Source organism: Dermacentor silvarum, chromosome 4, assembly GCF_013339745.2.
Source record: "Dermacentor silvarum isolate Dsil-2018 chromosome 4, BIME_Dsil_1.4, whole genome shotgun sequence".
Lineage (NCBI taxonomy): Eukaryota > Metazoa > Arthropoda > Arachnida > Ixodida > Ixodidae > Dermacentor > Dermacentor silvarum.
The window spans coordinates 50,997,567-51,016,599 of record NC_051157.2 but is presented as its reverse complement, the minus strand read 5'-3'; the positions used below and the strand labels follow the sequence as shown (position 1 = coordinate 51,016,599).

At 46.6% G+C, this 19,033-nt stretch overlaps 1 protein-coding gene across 1 annotated transcript in view; it reads left to right on the top strand.

Annotated features, from left to right (window-relative positions):
- The window catches only part of LOC119450009 (septin-2), a 30,592-nt gene extending 13,569 nt beyond the window's left edge, over positions 1-17,023 (top strand). The window contains exons 9-11 of the mRNA XM_037713341.2: positions 1,937-2,148; positions 5,655-5,744; positions 10,094-17,023. Of these exons, the coding sequence (XP_037569269.1) occupies positions 1,937-2,148; positions 5,655-5,744; positions 10,094-10,273 (482 nt within the window). The 3' untranslated portion in view covers positions 10,274-17,023. The remainder of the gene's footprint in view (positions 1-1,936; positions 2,149-5,654; positions 5,745-10,093) is intronic.
- Positions 17,024-19,033: the final 2,010 nt, after the last annotated feature.

The following is a 19,033-nucleotide window of genomic DNA, read 5'->3' as shown; positions in this document are numbered from 1 at the left end:
AGCAGTTTTCCTAACTTTGAAGTCGCTAAAATGTTGCCAGTGGTTCTGCTACGTTGCTAAAGAGTTGCCAGTCGCTAAATTGAAAAGCTTGTCACTAAACAGACAAGAAGTTGCTAATCTAGCAATATATGCATAACTGGGCCTGAGGAGATGCCATCAAAATCCATGAAGTCATGGCTAGTTGGTGCAGGAACTTCAAGGCAGTGCCAACGCCCGTCTTTCATTTTTGCGTCTTTTCTGGCATGCCAAGCCTCCTCCCATGGTAGGGAGAAGGGCATTTTTAGATACAGCTCTACCGATTTTCCTGTTTAGTGTCCCTTTAAAATTGGAATGAAAGCCTGCCGATTGATCTTTCATTAAGGGATACCTATACTTGGCATCATGTGAGCCACTTTCTGGTAAAAAAAAAAAGTAGGAGCGTCGACATTGTGTCAGATTGAAAGTTAAGTTTTTCCAGAGGCCTGGCAACTATGTACACTTGGACAAAAAGAAACGCCAGTTTGTTTAAATACTTATACACCATAGAGCAGTTCTCGAATCGATTTTCGACCCGCATCGGTTGATATGAATAAACGCCGCCCTACCGACGACCGCGAAAGAGAACAGCGAGCAGTCACGCGCGTTTTCCCTTTCTCTTTTGGTGCAGAGGCGCGGACGCGGCGCCGGACAGCGCGGAAGCCGCGACTGGGCGCGAAGAGTTTGAAGCGGCGGCGCTTTTGTTGCTTTTGTGCTTTTCCTTACATCTCTTCGCCTGCTGCGGCGACCGCTCTTCCCCACGCGCGGGCGCCGCAGCAAGTGAAGGCTCGTGCGGTCTATCGCTTCAACGGAAACTGAGCGGCGTAAGCACGGCGCATACAAAGGTCAGAGCCATGTGGAGATCGCTTTCAAGATACGGTGCGCGCGACAACACCGACAGCCGGCACAGGCGCAAAGTAGAAGAACGCATTTGTTGGCAGAGTAAAAGCCCCCCCCCCCCACTCCCTCCCTCCCGCGCTACCTTCCCGCTTTGCTCCTTTCGCGTGGGAGATTGCGTCGCCAGTTACCCTTGCGCTCGGTTGCAAGATACGCATTTGGTGACGTCGCACAGCGTCGCCACGCCCCCCCTCCCTGCCTTATCCCCACGGCCTCTCGCGCCACGGAAGTCGCGTTTTTTCTCCGCTGTGCATTCGCTCCCTGTGAAGGCGCGCATCCCCCCGCGCGCTTTTACTGGCAGATACGGCCCGCAGCGACGACTTTATTGCCCTTGGACTCATGCTCCACTGGAGCATGTCTCATGCTCCTCCTCCACATCGCCCTCATTGATCTCCTCTCCCATCGGTGGGCGCACCTCGTTGAGAAGCGTGCTCGCTACCGCCCTTGTCGGCGAGATTTTACCGCGGAAGCCGCATTATAACCGGTATTTCGTCTCACGCGGCTGCACTGTGAGTGGTATGCGTATACATGGAGTTCTATGGGAGGGTAAACGGGAGTCTGAAAAGGCCGCATTGTAGCCAGTTCTTCACTATAAACGGTTACGTTATAAGTGATCTATACTGTAAATGCTTTTTACGTGCATGTGCCTGAGTGAGTTCACCTCTGACTCTTTAATTTAGCTAGTTTTAATTGTGTTTCGATGATACGAATTTCGGCTAATACGAATATTTTTCGTGACCCCGTGAGATTCGTATCATCGAGGTTCCCCTGTATAGCACTGCCACGAGTCGAATGGCATTCATTGCACCGAATGTCATTTGAATGTAATGACATTAAACTGTCCTGTGTGGCAGGGGTATAAGTCATACCTTTGCACTGAACAAATGTTGGCATACCTTGAGGATACGTTTTTTCAATGTTCTAGCCAGGACTAACATTGGCTTTAGTGTGCTTCTAAGGCTCGTGTGGCAACATGCGGCTTTTGTGTTCTGATTTAGATGTGAACTGTGACTTCTCATTGCAGTGGAAAATGAGAACCACTGCGACTTTGTGAAGCTTCGTGAGATGCTCCTGCGGACAAACATGGAAGACCTGAGGGAGCAGACGCACACACGCCACTATGAACTCTATCGGCGCATGCGATTGGAGCAGATGGGCTTTTCAGACATCGGCACCGACAACAAGCCGATCAGCTTTCAAGAAACCTACGAACAGAAGCGACAGGAACACCTCACTGTGAGTTTCGTGAGCACCTCACTGTGAGAACACCTCACTGCATCTGTTGCTACTCTATTGCATAGGAATTATGTTTGCAGTATGGTAAATGAATGTTGAAGCCTGTAAATAGCACGAGGTAGAGTTGCTTACAAGATTAAAAGCTTGAAGATTTAAGGCTAATAACTGAGCGTTAAAAAGAAAAGTGCAACCCACCGTGGTTGCTTAGTGGCTATGGTGTTAGGCTGCTAAACACGTGGTCCTGGTATCCAATCTCGGCCACAGCGGCCGCATTTCGTTGGGGGCGAAATGCGAAAACACCCGTGTACTCAGATTTAGGTGCACGCTAAACAACTCCAAGTGGTCCAATTTATTCCGGAGTCCCTCACTACAGCGTGCCTCATAATCAAATCGTGGTTCTAACACGTAAAACCCCATAATTTAATAATTTTTTTTAAAGAAAAGTGCACATGTAGTACAACTGCAACGTGAAACTAAAACAAAGCTTGCTTATGAATTTGAGATCCTGGAGATCGAAAGCTTATCACTCAGCTTCAAAAGAAAAGTGCACATGTAATACAAGTCCAAACTGAAGCAATACTCACAGCTGAGCATGTACTGGAGGTCAGTGCCTCAAAATGAAACATAGTATGTACTGGTCTAGACCGCCACTTTGGTGTCTCACTGCTGTTTAATGAGTAATTGTTGCTGGTGTTAAAAATATGCAGCCAGTGTCGCTAAAGAGGGCGGCGAGTTGCAACAGTATTGCTAGAAGGTTGTTCTAAAGAGGATGAATTGCAAGCTTTACTAAGATAGACGCGTCAGAGGCCATATAGTGTGGCATCGTCCGCCAAACCCATAGTATTCAAATGTAAATGGTAATGATGCAAACAATGAGTATTCTTCAAGCTGTGCAATATATGTGATACTGAACTTGAGGCATCAGGTTTGATCCAGGCCGTGGAGGCCGCATATTGACCCTTTTCGCGGCGATCCCAAGGGCGCTGCATGTTTGATCACGTGGTGACACGTCCATTGCTTGCCTCAACTGCCTCCGTTGCCTCCTTGTTTACAATGGAACTGTATGACGCCGGCGCGGCTTAGAAAACCTCTGTTTTCGGAGATATCGTAGACGGTGACTAGGTGGACGGCACGAAACTTTGATCACAGCTTCAGAGAACATGCAAAAGCGCTTTCGGAGCTGATTAAGCTATGTCCAAACGGCGCAAGCAGTGTATATTGTGCGTGTTCTAAAAGCGTGGCTAAATATGTATTCCAAGCTATCCAAGCTTTCCGATTATGAATTCAGTCAGGATTAGTGTGTTTTGCTCTTTGTTGTTTATTCGGCAAATATTCTGAAGCAGTGGCTTGTCAGTTTCTGACTCAGTGAAGTTCATCGGTGCGGCCACTATCTGATTATTAATCGCTCGTGGCTGTGCTCAGTTCCCATAGATTTGTTCTTGCTGCGCACAAGGCTTGAAACGTAGCAGTTTTGTACATTGTAATACCCTGTAAGAAATATACATTACAGCTTGTAACTCGCTAACTCTTGTGAACCGTCATGAAACATTCAGCTTCGACTATGCCTGTGCCATAGGTGTAGTCCGTCATTTATTGTGCGTATACAGTGCGCATATATTCAAGTGTGCGCCCATTCATTTATTCTTGTTACGTCTGCAATAGAGTGGGCGTAAGTTTTCTTGCCATTTGGGAGAGATGCGTATAGATAACGTGCGCGAAACTTACTATGACAGGAAGCGGCGCTACTCCCTCTGTCATTGTTTAACGAGTGGTACTCACTCTTGCCGACGATCTGGGAATGAAGTCCTTTCTTTGAAGGTTAGCGATACAAGGCTGGCGGATGAGCAAATTTCTGTATCCTCGAGGAAAGCCGTACATCACGAAGTGCCGGTAACATGTTCGGATAGTTTCAGCAGCGGTCCGCGAACTTAACCACACAGATTCATTCTATTCCTTAACATGCCAGTCACTATTTTTGCAGCCAACTATTGCACACGTCTTCAATCCACGTGATTCAATCTAGCATGATTAGAGCACAGTGGGTTAGCAAAAACTCGGTTGAATTTCCGACAGCTGATCGCACAGAAGCAAGGTAGAAGCGGTAATGGTTTCGTATTCGTGCGCGGTTGCTGAGGAGAGGTATGGCGCGCCGCCGTGAGCGCCATCTCGTTTCTCTAAAACAAACTGCTCCGCGAAAAGGGTCAATAGGTGCACACTAAAGAACTCCAAGTGGTCAAAATTAATTCGGAGTTCCTCACTACAACATGCCTCATAATCAGATCATGGTTCTGGCACATACAACCCCAAAATTTAATTTTAGTTAAGCTATTCATCATCTCACATTTCTTCTGAAAGAGCACTGAAACAAGTACAGGCGCAGTGCAGCCACTGCTAGCGGGATCACGGGCGCCCGTGGCATTGCTCCGTGCAGTGACACCACGGTGGCGCCTCGTGAAGTCTTGCAGCGCAGGCGTGTTGTCTGCTACGATTCCTCACACATTTTGTGTGCCTGCATTCAGCATTTACAACTCAGGGCCTCAAATGTGCGTGACCGGGATACCAGTATGCTCGGCGAAGGGGAGGAACCATAGCAGATGACGTGCCGGGCTTTTAGCCAATCTCTTTGATTGTGCCTGCTCCGCAAGACTTCATGAGACGCAGGTGGTGGTGTTGTGCGGAGCGGTGCCACGGGGTCTGTGTTCCCGCTAACAGTGGCCACGCCTGCACAGTCGACTTCTGTTAATTTGATCCTGACGGAATCAATAAAATTGATAAAATTATCGGGATCAAACACGTTCACTGTCCCCTAAGCTCCGCGAAGACATGTTGCCACTAAAGGGGTCACAATAGGTGTCTTTATTGGGGTCACCATAGGAGTTGGGTGTGTGAATGGTGTCTGGTCAAGTTCGAATTATCCATTGAAGGCCAATGTTAGGATCGAAATAACAAATGTTTGGGCCCATAGAAATGTATAGGTGCCAGCTGGTACCTCCTGTTGGGATTGAAATAATCGCAAAACCGAATTACCGTATTTACCCGACTCTAAGACAGTATTTCCGGCCAATAACTTTCGGAGATACAGTAAAACCTTGTTAATTTGGATTTCACGAGACCGAAAAAAATGTCCGAATTAACCGAATGTCGAAATATCGAGGGTATCCAGAAAACAATAAGCAAATGCTTACTACGTCAAACGCCGTTATTTAGTGAATGAATGAGCAAATCCTGATGCTATTTTGCACAAAAGCAGAGCGAAAGTTGAAATTCTCGTCATCTCGTGACTCATGGGCTCTCACAGCGGCAATCGAGGCCTCGCGACTTTCTTCGCGGCATGGCCGTGAAGACATGGACATGTTTACATGTCTGAGCATCTACATTGTCTAGCGTCTCTCACAACACTCAAGCTCCGCTTTTTGTGCAGTTGCATGCCCCCGGTGTTCACCTTAGTATCACCCCCACTTTCCCTGGAACTTGCAGTATTTCAAGCTTTGTTGTCATCTGTGCAGGAGCTGCAGCGGAAGGAGGATGAAATGCGCCAGATGTTCGTGGTTCGGGTCAAGGACAAAGAAGCCGAGCTCAAGGAAGCTGAAAAGGAGGTATGGATTTCGTGCATACACCTAAAAACTCGCACATTGGTTCGTTCCATGCCAAACACATCAGACTGTGTGCTCAATTGTCCCCAATTTCTTTTAAACTCGGAGATGAGGATTCCAGGTTTTAAAGTTGTTGCGAAGTCCAGGGGCCCGAGCGGCCACAAAGGTCGTATGGCTGGTGTTGTGCCAAGTGCCGGGAGAAGGAGATATCCAGAGAGTTGAGAAAAGCGTTTTATATACATAATGTACATATTTTAAACCAAGGGCTCCATGGTGATCGGAGCTTACTACATGCTAAGTCATTGCATGTCCGAGCGTTTACATGTCTGAGCGTCTACATGGTGTAGCATCCCTCACGACACTCAACACAACACAACTTTTTGTGCAGTTAATTTCCCCCTTTCACTCAATGAGGGAATTCACTTCAGTTCTTCTTGGCCAATCACAAACTTTGGCCAGTTCCCAATATCCCGCCCATGATGTGTCCCAGTTCCACTGGGCTCCGCTTCCAATGTTGCCTGATCGCCCCCGCACACCAGGCAACAGGTGGCAACTTGGGAATCAAACATCGACATGGTTCCCACGGGAAAGCTCGACGTTGGCCCCTTTCAAGTATTAGTGGCCTCTCCATGACGGTCCGGATACTGGTCTTCGAGGAAGCCACCGTTTCCAGGGAAGGCGGTGGCTGCTGTCGTCTCAGATTGGGGCTCCTGGCTTGCGCGTCACAGTTGGCGCCGATCCCCATCGTAGTTAGTCCGGGCGGGCGCTGGTGCTTCCTGGAAACACCCCAAAAGCGACGTTGTCATCTTAGCGTCACACGAGGCCGATGACTCATTGCAGCCTGGTGTCCCAGAACTCGTCTCGATCATCACCTCCAGACAGTTGAATGGCCGAAGATACGAGACATACAGTAAAACCCCGGTGATACGATCCCGGCTGGTACGAATTTCGGTGTGATATGAATTCGTAACATTCCCCGGCCAAAATACATTGCTCCCAATACGAAAAAAATTGGCTGTTCCGAACGCGTTGCCCCGCCGCTGCGGATCATACGAACGCGTGAGCAACAACGGCGGTGGCCGAGCCAGCGGGGTGACCGGCACAGACAAGCCGGCACAGCGGGATCTGGGCGGAATCCATAGTCGCCAAGCAACCGACTACGTCACGCGACTGCGCAATCTCTCGTCTCCATGTTGAGCGGACCGGACCACATCACAGCCTAGCCGATGCTTAGCGAGAGAGTAGACGAGGACCGCTGCTGCAACGACGACCGTGGCACAGCCCCGACGGCTAACAAGCTCCCTGCACTCGACGTGCTCAGGCGTTCTGTGGCGTGTGAAAACATTCCCGAGATCACGTGCACGTATACGCCTTCCAGAAGGCGATCGTTGACGATTTGGGCAAGAAGAAAACGTTCCGTTGATAAGTTTTCAAGGTCGTATCTGCAACGTGTCAGTCGCTTGTTGCAATGTACAAGCTGGCTGCACGGCCAAATTTACGTGAACACCACATTCAAACGCAACGTAAGCTGCAGGAACATTATAGATTGGCGAAGTATCACGGGGAGCGCACGGTAATTCGAGCGCGAAAGCATTTATGATGGTTAATTCGGACATACCGTGCACCGACAATGCTCTCAGCAGCGCGCCATATCACGTGGCGGCGCCTCCGACCGGCATCGCTCCGACACCGCCATAGAGCAAAAGCTTTTAGGCGAGACCCCTGAACGCTGCACGGAGAAAAAAAAACCAGGGGCGTCACTCTCAAATGGCAAGGTCGCCGTTTCGGCGTGGCGCCGGAACATGCGTGTACGTGCCAACGTCTCGGCCAACGCTGCGGCTGCGGCGCAGAGGGAAGCAACGTCGGAGGCCCAGTCCGGCCGACGTTCACTTCAACAGTAGAAAACGAAACTTCAGGGAGCGGGATAAGCTGGCGCCGGGCCGGCGGGAGCGGCGGGCGCACACGGAGACAGTCGAAGGAGCTACAAGGGAGTTGAGAGGGAGGGCGAGGGGAACCGCCGAAGCCACCGCCACCGAAGCGACAGAGTTGCCGAGGCCAAATCCGCTTCCCTGCCGCCCTCCTCCCTCACCTGCGACAGACTCCGCGCCCGCCCGTCGCCGTGTCACCTCTTCCTCTTCACAACCACAATTTCTCTCGCCGTGCCTGCGCCGCCCGCTCTCTGAGGTTTCGTTTTCTGCCGTTATCGGGAAGCAAGCATTGGCCGACATGGGCAGTTTTGTGGCCCTAGCTCGATACGTGCTTGCGCGCCGCGATATTTCACGAATCGCACTGTTCGTACGTCGTGCTATGGTGCACGAATACTTCAAAAATAAGTCCTTTAATTCAAACAAATTCAAACAAACAAACAATTACCGAGATTCGATTGTACATGGAAGTCAATGGGATTTAGGTTGGGACCGTGAAAACCCGGGAAAATGCAGTAGCGAGGAAGGTATCTATGACCCCCACTATTAGAAATATTTTATGGTAAAAATAAATTCATTTTTCTTGATATTGTGTATGTTTTGATGATACAAATTTCGGGTGATACGAATATTTCACGCGACCCCGCGAGATTCGTATCACCGAGATTTTACTGTAATTGCTCGTTCATTCACCCCTGGTGACGCTGAATTAGTCGCCAGCTCCTTGGCCTCGAGAAAACGACGAAGCGTGAACAGTAATTCACAGCTGCATGTCTGCCAGTGAAGCATTCTTTGTCCCGAGGGACCATCAGGCACAACAAAGTTCAACCCTAAAGGTTCCAAACTACTCGCTCCTCCCCCCATCCCCCTTCTTCCCACTGCTATTTACACACATAAGCTGCCAAAACATCTGCAAAAAGAAACATTGGACTTCTCCAGCAAATCACATGCAACCAATTTTTGCTGACTAAAAGGCATTGCATGTTGCATTCACTTTTGCATTGCAAGCATTGCATTGCAAGCAAGTTTGTTGAATGTGAGTCGTAAGCTGAGGGATTGGATTTCTGGCGGCTAGCAGACACTCTGAGGTTGCCCTTCTGTACAAATAGCAGCTCCGAGGCCATGGGCATTTGTTGAGCCGAGCTGTTTTTTGCATTAGCATTTATTTTGCCACGCAAAGTATAGGAATTCAATCAGGAATTCATTAGAACTCAATGTCGCTGCTGTGCTTCGTTTTACTGTAAGTGAAGACTTTATACCGTATTTACTCGCATAATGAACGCAGTTTTTTTCCCGAAAAATATGCACAAAGTTGGGGGTGCATTTATTATGCGGGGTAAAATTTTGAGCGATCTTTTTTTTTTTTTCCATGGCCACCTCTAAAAAAATAGTCAGTTACACCCAAAAGGCGAACCATCAATTGCAATTGCAAACGGGTAGGCAGCTGTACGAAGTCAGAATAGTAGTTTTATCGGCCGTGTGAACTCTCAAACATTCGCTAACTATGTAGATTAACAAGCATGGTGTCAGCATGCACAGGCAAACATTAACACATTACACTCGATGACCACGGACACTCGGTGTCAAAATGCTGGCGGGAGCAAGCACGGCAGTAACAGCAAGCAAAGTGACCTTCGGGCCATTATCGCTTCAACGCAGACTGAGCAGCGAGAATGGAGCACGCATTAAGGTATAAGCCAACGTCGCACCTAGACTGAGCCCCCAACACAGATCGCTTTCAAGATAGGGCGAGTGTGGTCGCACCATGCGCAGTTGCTGTACCGCGCCCCTCCCTCCCTCCCCTCCGCACCATGCACACGATGGAATACGGCACGTTTCCTCCCCGCTTTCCCCCCTCGAACGTGGGAGATTGAGCCGCAATTGTCGGCGCCGACTGGCAAAATAGCACCTGAAGGGTCCATATGATTGCTATCTCAATAAAAGTAGGAGACACGGTACGATTTGGTGTCCGATACGGCATCCGATACAGCCGTACCCGCCGGACGCCATGTCCGACGCCGAATCGTACCGTGTCTCTCCTACTTCGCGGCAGCAAGTTCTGGGTGCCATCATTATGCGAGGAAAAGAAAAAACACACTTCTTGGTTGAAAAAGTGAGGGGGGGGGGGTGCATTCATTACATGAGTGCTTTCATTATGCAAGTAAATACGGTATGCAGTTATGTTCTAGCTCTGCTGCAATAGCTAAAATACATTTATAACATTCTTATATAGGCCACAATTCACTGTATCAGAATCCATTATTGTAAGTGTCCTTTACTACATTAAGTGTCCTCACATGCAACTGATGTGCAGCTTAAAAAAAAATTATTTTTTTTTAGACGTCAAACTTTGCAACTAACAAAATTAGATTTCAGATATTTTTCATCTGCAAAAGTTTAGAACGACCACTTTTTTTCCTTCCCTAGCTGCATGCCAAGTTTGACGCATTGAAGAAACAGCACGCCGAGGAGAAACGCAAGCTAGAAGAAGAGCGCAAGCGGCTCGAGGATGAAATTCGTCAGCTCAACGACAAGAAAGCCCTGGTGCAGCAGGTGCAGAGCCACTCCTCTCACACACTCACCCTGGGCAAGAGCAAGAAGAAGTGATGTCTGCTCACACCAGGCTGGCACATCACACCACTCTGCTTGTCACCAAGGGACCCGGGGCTGATTGACATAACTTTAGGGGGTGCTCTTTGTTCCACTCGCCATCGTGTCAAGCAGAGGGTAAGTTACGGCTGCGGCTGTTGGCAGGTCCTGGTAATGTTGCCAAATGTCCTAGCGTGCTGTCTTTCTCGAGTGCGAAGTAACAACGCGGTTAGTGTGGCTCTTTTGTAAATGCGGCTTCTTTGAAGTGAACCTCGGCACGTCCGTCTTGTCCTGAATGTCGCATCAAAAAGAGAGGGAGGCTCATGGAAGACCCTAATGGTGTTGTCAAAGCATCCTCGCGTGCCGTCTTTTCTCTGGTGCGATGTGGTCAGTGCCCTGTCTTGTGAATGCAACTTCTTTGATGAAATGGCATGTCTGTTCTGAGACAACATTAACAGGTTCAAAGGTCACTGAAGATGCAGTTTGTTCTGACTTACAGGGGTGGAGAGTGAATGGTTTGAAAAGGTCCACATTGATGGTGATAGTAACTTACTGGTACAGTGGAAGTGGCTCTCATTGGAAACTGGAAGCAAGCAGCTTGCAGTAAAGGCCGAACGAACCCAAGTAATTTAAATTGTGTTCTTTTCTTTCTTGAAGTGATGGTAGGACCATACTTGTGAGCACCTTTTTCTAAATGCATAGACTGCTAGAGCTTTATTTAACTAAAGCTTGTGACATCAGCAGCAGCCATTCATTTTAGCACACTTATACAAATAACCAGGGGAGATGACAAATTGTCACAAGTGCACAACTGGGTAAATTCATGTTTTTTCTGTACATCGTCACATAGATCCATAAGAGAGTGAACTGTTTGAAGTCCTTTTCAAGAATGTACATATGTGTTCTTTTCTTCGTCATTTTATAGTGTATCAACATGAAATTAAATGTGAATGTTGGGGCATGCAGCGTCGGACAAAGTTTCCATTATGTGAACTTGTGGCCATATTCTTGATTGGTAACTTCTGCGAGCAATATCTTTCAGTGTGGTTTGGTTGGCTACAGCAGCAAAAGGGGATCTTTAGAAAAGAATTGCACATTTCTCCATCAGAGTTGATTTCATGTGGCATAGTTCGTGGCTGCATTGACAGGATGCCCATCTTTCCAGCGATGCATTGCACTGGACGAAAGTGAAATTATCCCCGGAAGTGACCAAATGAGAATATGAGCCCTTCTGTCAAACTTCAGCTCCTTACAGCACATGTACTGTTGTAACCTTGAAAAAATCAGCAGCTGAAACAGATTGGCACCAGTGCTATTTTTCAGCCAGTCTAAGATGATGCAGGTTATGCGGCAGGCTGCATGTCCTTTGTTTCTAATTTTGTTTTATCTTTTTAGTACAGCTGGCATGTGTTAATTTGAGCTTGACGTGGCTAACAAAATTGATTTTGCCTACCCAAGGAAGCTCTAAAAGCATGGTCAAATGTGAAGGGAAGGTGGAAATAACCGATCCCACATCAACAGAAGTCTACCGTGTGCTTTCTGCATACCTCTTTCATTGCTTTTTTTATTTGAATAGCTTTTGTTGCTTGCACCTTGTCGATTGTGAGCTTGTTTCAAAAGGTTAGAACTTCCTCAGCACTAGCAGATGTAGCGAGGTGTTGCCTAGATGGCATATCTCGCACCTTTGCAGCTTGAACTTGCCGCTTATTTTCTTTTCAGAATATCTGAACTTGTGTGGTTTGATCAAAGCTTAACCTATTCTCTTGTTCTTTAGCATTGAGAGTTCTTTATTCCATGTTCTCAAACCTGTTTACTTGTGCTGGTAAGCCCACAGGTATGATTGTACCATGTTCTAGGCAGATGCAGCATGCATCCAAGTGCTAATATACACTGGCACTTGCACGAACATTGATGCAAACTTGAGTGTTTTCAGATCAAAATGAATTTTATTTACAACTGCCATTTTTTTGTTGTTGTGAACATATATTGTTTCGTGCTCTGTTGTGTTGATTCCTAACCTTGAAGCCAGTATAGTAGTAGCTTAGTCAGGTATTGAATCTTTCACAGCACACTGTTTGGCTTTGCAATGCCAGTGCTAGTTAAAGCGTGCGTTGGCTGCCTTATACTTTCTGCTGTCATAGATGACACTCTGCTTTTAGCTACTTAAGTTCCTCATCAGGTGTGGAGGTCTCTATGATCTGGTAAATTCGTATGGCAGTGTAGACTGCCCACTTACGAGGAGGACAGCAACTGCTGTGTGAATTTAATGTAGCAGGAATTTGCCATTGTAGGTCCAAAGACTTATTCCTTCATTTGTAATATCATTCTGCCACAGGTGTTTTCTTGTATGTTTTACATTAGGATAGTTTCCAGTAACAATTTTCTTTTATGCAGACAAGAGGTGCACAGTAACTTATGTTTATACTACTATGTGGTTCCTTCATCACAAGGAGTATAGCCAGGGGACTAAGCACTCTTATACGTCGCACTTGCCCAGTGATGGTGGCATTCTGCTGCCCAAGTGGAGGTCATGGGTTTGAACCCTGGCTGCAGCGGCCACATTTCAACGAGACAGAATGCAAAGATATCAGTGCACATTAAAAAGTAAGGTGGTCGAAATCGCTTCGGAAAGAAGGTGAGAGCTCTTTATTTTAAGGCGGAGAGGTTTGCTGGCAAAGGAGTACTTACCTACATACTACTTTGCTAGGAAGGGGAAAAGGGGAGGTGCAAGGAATTAAAAAAAATTGTTTGCTTAGTGACCTTCGCTTGAGTCCTTCCTTCAGTTATTAGAACTAAAAGGTCTTGAAAGGAATCTGCTGCACTCTGACATGCCAGCTGCCCCCCCCCCCCCCCCTTTATGTGAGGATGTACTAAATGTTCCTTTGAGTTTTTTACAGTACCCTCATGATATGAATATGTTACATAAGGGAGGGAGTATACATAGCAAAACAGAATAGAAGAAATAACAAAGAAAAAAAAGAAATACAGAACAGGTTACACATTTAAACTAAAAGAAATCAGGAAAAATAAACATTCATACAGTATTTTTACAGCAGGCTTGATAGCTCATTTTTAAAAGCACTAGGATAAGTTATGTTCGTTATGGATACATAGTAAGTATATTGCACCGTGTGAGTTTATGGCAAGACTTCGGCCATTTTGGCATATGATTTTAGAGTTCGAAATATCAGGTCTATCTATGGAAACAGCATTCTGCCATAGAACTGACTCTTGGGACTGGATAACGTAACGATTGTGTAATATTGTTTTTGCGTTTTGTCATTGGGCTGAACAGTGCTCTACCTATGTTATCAGGATCGGCCACTTGTGAGCAATGGATGATAACAAAGGAATAGAATCAAGCAAAAGGAATCGCTACTTCATGCCAGCCTTGTTAACCCTCTCTTTACTTAAGAAAATGCTGATTTTCAATGGTTCTGTGTTTTATCTTTTTATGTGACGTAGTAGTTGTAACATATACTGTCATATATCAAGTCGTAGCTTAATTGTCATTTTGAATCAAGGCGAAGCAGAAGTAATCAGTCAGTGTTTCAAAACATGTTTCATAAAGCTTCAGAAAAGCGCTGACAAAACTACTAACTTTTGATTTTTACTTGTAAGCATGGCGAAAACAATGTTTAGTCTTCAAGCTATGCAGGGAATAGTGTGCCTTGTAGATAAATTTTGATGTGAATGAATGTTTGGCAGCATGTTGAAAATCCACAGTGAAATTGATCAACTTCCTCAGTTCGGAAAGAGAAAGTCAAGATGTTGCACTTACTCTCAGTAAGTGTCGGTGTGGTTGTTGTTAAGTAATGTTAGTTACCTCTTTGTCTTGAAGCAACAGCAGGGGCTCACATATGGAAAAAAGTGCTGGCAGAAAAATTACTGGGCTGATTGTGATGGGAGAAATAGGCATAGTTTACTTGACACTTGGGCATGTAGTTTTATGCATGTGGTGTGAGGCCAGTTGTGAAAAATCAGTCGCATGGTTATGACAGTGAGCTCAGCATGGCTGCAACCAAAACTGTGTTGGTTTGGTGTTCATGCATTGAAGTTCTCAGCTGTACCCCTTCACTGATATAAGAGAGACAGGTATGATTTGTGTTGTGTGAAGCGTTGATATTGATGCGAGCTTAAAATGAATGGTAAACCTTGCCTGTATTGTGTATTTAAGGTTGGCATAGAAGAAGAAAGAGCATTGTTATATAGATTTTTCTGCAAGGCACTGAAATGGCCAATTGTCAGATATTTTCTACTTAACTGTTCTACAACCAGTAATTACAAATTTTTAATGTTGCACAGTTTAAATTAGGCAACATCCTTGTTTTGCTGTGCAGTTCTATCGTGGCCTGTGCTTTTCGCTAGAATTAACTTAGTTCAGGACATTTAGTGTGGTATATTTGTTGCAAACCACATGTGGTAATTCAAGAGCTCCACAAGTGCAGTGTGGGAAAGATGTAAGCACTGGGGACAAGGTATGTCTGCTGCTTGCAGCAGCAATGTGCTGTAAAAATGCACTTGCCATGGGACAGTGCTTAACACCTACATGCTAATTGGTGAACCTTCATCAGTTCTGGCTATCAGTGGCATAAGATCTTACCAGATCAAAAGTCAGCACAGTGATGAAAGGGGGGGGGGGTATTCTTGGGCGATTACTCTTGTAGATACTTTCACTTTCGTGAAACTGCTGTCAGATACGTCAGCGTCTATGAGCGACGGGGTTCCTTGCACAATGCTAAGCACACTGTTATAGCACAGTGCCAGGAATGCTATCGCCTTTAAACACCGTCATATTGGTGCTAGTCTCGCGAAAATGAAATAATCTCCAAAAGGGATAGCCCAAGAATACCCTCCCAGCATGCTAAAAAGCTGTGGCCATATTACGGCGAAGCTGTGTATGACTCGGATCCCGTGATTTCTCCGTCAACAGAACAGTTGACAGAAAGCCATTCCACTAATTGAAGCGAAAAGTGACTATCTATATTGGAATAACGCATGCAAGACACACCCCAGTATTAGTTTCAATAAAGAAAAGCGCCAAACAAGTGTCAAAACCACATAAGGCGTGTTCGAACAATGCGAAGCACATAGCATTTGCCGCATGCGTTTCCCGGTAAAGATTACGGTTGCATAAGCTGCAGTTGCCAGGAAGCTGCAACTGTAGGATACGAAGCAGGGAATGGTGTCACTATACTTTCATATGTAAAAGAAGAACCCGCCTAGCAACTGATTTCATTTGTATTGTGATAGTGCTATGGGAACGCCATGCATCGCCTGGAGAGCAGCGCGAATACAATGAGTGACGAAGGGAACAGCAACGTCAATATGCACAACGGTGTCGTGCTCAGGCTCGGCAGGACCCAGTGGTTCGTGCCCAAGAGGCTCAGTGCAAGCGCCAAGCATGGCAAGGCAATGCAGAACTTAATTTTGGTACAATGCATTTGATTGTCTTGCTGTCGATCATTTCATGTAGTGCATTGCTCAATCGTTCAAAGGCTATCTCACATTGGTCTATCGGATCAAGTGATACCACAGCTTCGCTGGCCAACCACCTTCACAGCGTGGATTGGAGTCCAATTTTTTAAAACCTATGACATCTGGGAATATTGATTTCAGTGTTTGTTGGTTGGCTAGTCTTGCAAAAGAGGATCTGCTATAAGGGATGGCACAACTCCACTCAGCATCGTTTTTACATTGTGTAGTTAAGTGCATTGACAGACTAGTGTATACTATCGGTTGGGCATCATGCAGGATGTCACACCACACAAAGGTGAAAATATCCCAGAAAATTAATTGACCACTCTTTTTTTGTTGTGATTTGTGCTGAGTGGATTGGAATAACTTGAATGGCCCGCTGTGGAGAAGACAGGACGTGCACTTGCATTGTCTTGTATTTCGCCCGTGGCCATACCGGTTAATCCAGGTAGTCCACTTAGTCCAAATTGCGTTTGTAAGCCTCGGGTAGAAAGTTGGCTGATTGCACATGAAATGTGTACGTTTAGTGTCTGTAGACCTTGCATGCAATGTTGATGGTTTTCACAGCTGCTATGTTTGTGTGAAGAGGTATGAAGGCAAACAAGCTTACAACTTCAGTTGAACCACAACTGTGTTTTCAGAATTGCATGCAAAAATGATACATGCTTTAAAAGAATCATGATTCAGGGGTCCTCCAAGTGGTTCGTGACATTTTCTTTCTGTGGTCACCCAATCGATGCTTATATCACTCCTGGATATTGTTTGATTTGTTTTGTATTATTTTGAAAGTGATTGAAGTTTGCCTTTTGTAACATTAACAGTTGGTTTAACGTATGGTAGTCTCTGAGAATTTCATTGGTTCACAGTTTACAGTGACCTGATAGTTTTTCAGTGTTTTGCTAAACTTGGGACAAGGGCGATGTACTGTTTAACATATTCCAGAAATGTGATGCAACAGGGGTAGAATTTTTTCATGTCTCCATTATAATACACTGAACTGCATGCTTGTATAAATGTTACCTGGAGATTGCTCACAAACTGTTTTAATCTCCCTTGACATTCCCTTACGGTGGTGTGGTGCTACCATGAGTGTGAGTGGTACTGATACGTATACTTTTGTACAAAACAAAGGAAAACCTCCAGCTGTGTAACTTCAGATCTAGAAGCCTAGAATTCTGTTTGCATTTATCTTGCAGATCTTAAGTGTCCTTGGTCCTTGTGCTATGTGTCATCCTGTGTGCTTCATACCTAGTCACTGTATAAACTGTGCTATTAAAGGAACTCTCATAACATGGCTTCTTATCTGTTCAAGGCACTACTGTGCTAAACATTAATACATGTCAACTTGGGGGCTTAAGTATAGATTCCACGTCGAGTTTCACTACACTGCTGCAAAGCATACCGTTAGTATACAGTATAATCTCATTGATATGATCTTCACGGGTGCTGGAAAATAAAGCGTATCATCCGAAAATCGTATTATCCAACCAAATCGTATTATCGGGATAAGAAAAAGAAACATATTATCGAAAAACGTATTATGCAGAATCGTATCAACGAGAATCCAATGTAGTTGTCCTTAGCAGGCTGAAGAGAAACTATGGTAAGAAGCGCATTGCGTTTGTGATATGAAAAATCCACTTAACCTTTAAAGGAACACACAAGAATGATTGTTTCTGTATCAGTAAATTACCCTTCCACAATTCCAAAACACCACTCTTGCCGCAAGAGATGCTTGGCAAATTAAAAACAACTAAAAGGACGAAAGACAGGTGGCGACGCCACCTTTAAGTTCCTGCACCAGCTCATCACGACGTCAAAAATTTTGACAGCATCTGCTAGGGCCCAGTTAATTCTTTACTGGTAAAGATCGACTACAGTAAAAGCTCGATGATACTCACGGCTAATACGAATTTCCGGATGATACGAATTTTTCTGTGGTCCCGGCCGAGCCCCATTACTTTGCAACGTGCTAGAGAACGGTTGTTACGAATCAATTTTCAGCCTGCGTCGGTTGATACGAATAAACGCCGCCCCACCGACGGCCGCGAAAGAGAACAGCGCGCAGTCACGCGCTTTCTCTCCTCTTTTGATGCGGAGGCGCGGCGCCGGACAGCGCGGACTCCGCGACTGCGCGCGAAGAGTTTGAAGCGGTGGCGCTTTTGGTGCTTTTGTACTTTTCCTCCTTTTCTGCGAGCCGTCAGATGGAGTGGCTGCTGCGCTTCGGGCCGCGTTCTTCGTGTTTGCGCCATTTTGCCTAGTCGCAGCGAGCTATGTCTCGCAAGCGGAAAGCACTCTCCTTTAAAGAGAAATTAGACATTCTTCGAAAGGTCGATGAGAATCCCAAGAGGAAGCGGACGGAGTCTGCTAAGGAGCTAGGCCTCGCAACGTCAACACTGAGCACAATTGTTGCACAGCGAGACTATCATGAAAAACGTGCTTTCGTTCAACGTCAACGCGAAGCAAGCGAATTCGAACACGCTTATTTCGAACATACCGCGCACCGACAATGCTCTTAGCAGCGCGCCAAATCACGCGGCGGCGCCTCCGACCGGCATTGCTCCGACACCGCCATAGAGCAAAAGCTCAGGAGAGACCCCTCAATGCCGCGCGCGAAGGAACGGGGGGGAAAAAAAAAAAGAACCCGCGGCGGAAATTTCCTTCTCTCTCAAATTGCAAGGTCGCCGTTTCTGCATCGCGCCGGAACAAGCGTGTACGTGCCGACTAGAGTGTTCTAGACAACCGTATTCTAGCACACACTAGTGCCGACGTCTCAGCCACGCGGATAAAATGGCAGTGAACCCTTCTCCTCTATTTTCTAGTCACATGTTGACCTTGCACGCTGCGGCAGTAGCGCAGAGGGAAGCAGCGGCGGAGGCACAGTCGGGCCAACGAAACTGCCACGCTCGCTTCGCGATAACGGCAGAAAACGAAACTTCAGGGGGCGGCTAAAATAAGCTGGCGCCAGCACGGCGGCGGGCGCGCACGGAGATGTGCGCACGGAGTCGAAGGTGAGAGCTACGAGGGAGTTGAGAGGGAGGGCGAGGGGAGCCACCAAAGCGGCGGAGTTGACGCGGCCAAATCCGCTTCCCTGCCGCCCTCCTCCCTCACCTTCGACGGTCTCCGCGCGCACCCGTGTGCCGGCGCCGCCCGCTCGCTCCCTGAAGCTTCGTTTTCTGTCGTTATCGGGAAGCGACCTTTAGCCGGCGTGGGCAGTTTCGTGGCCCGCGCTTGCTATGCGCTTGCGCGCCGCGATATTTCACGACTCGCACCGTTCGTGCATCGTGCTATGGTGCACGA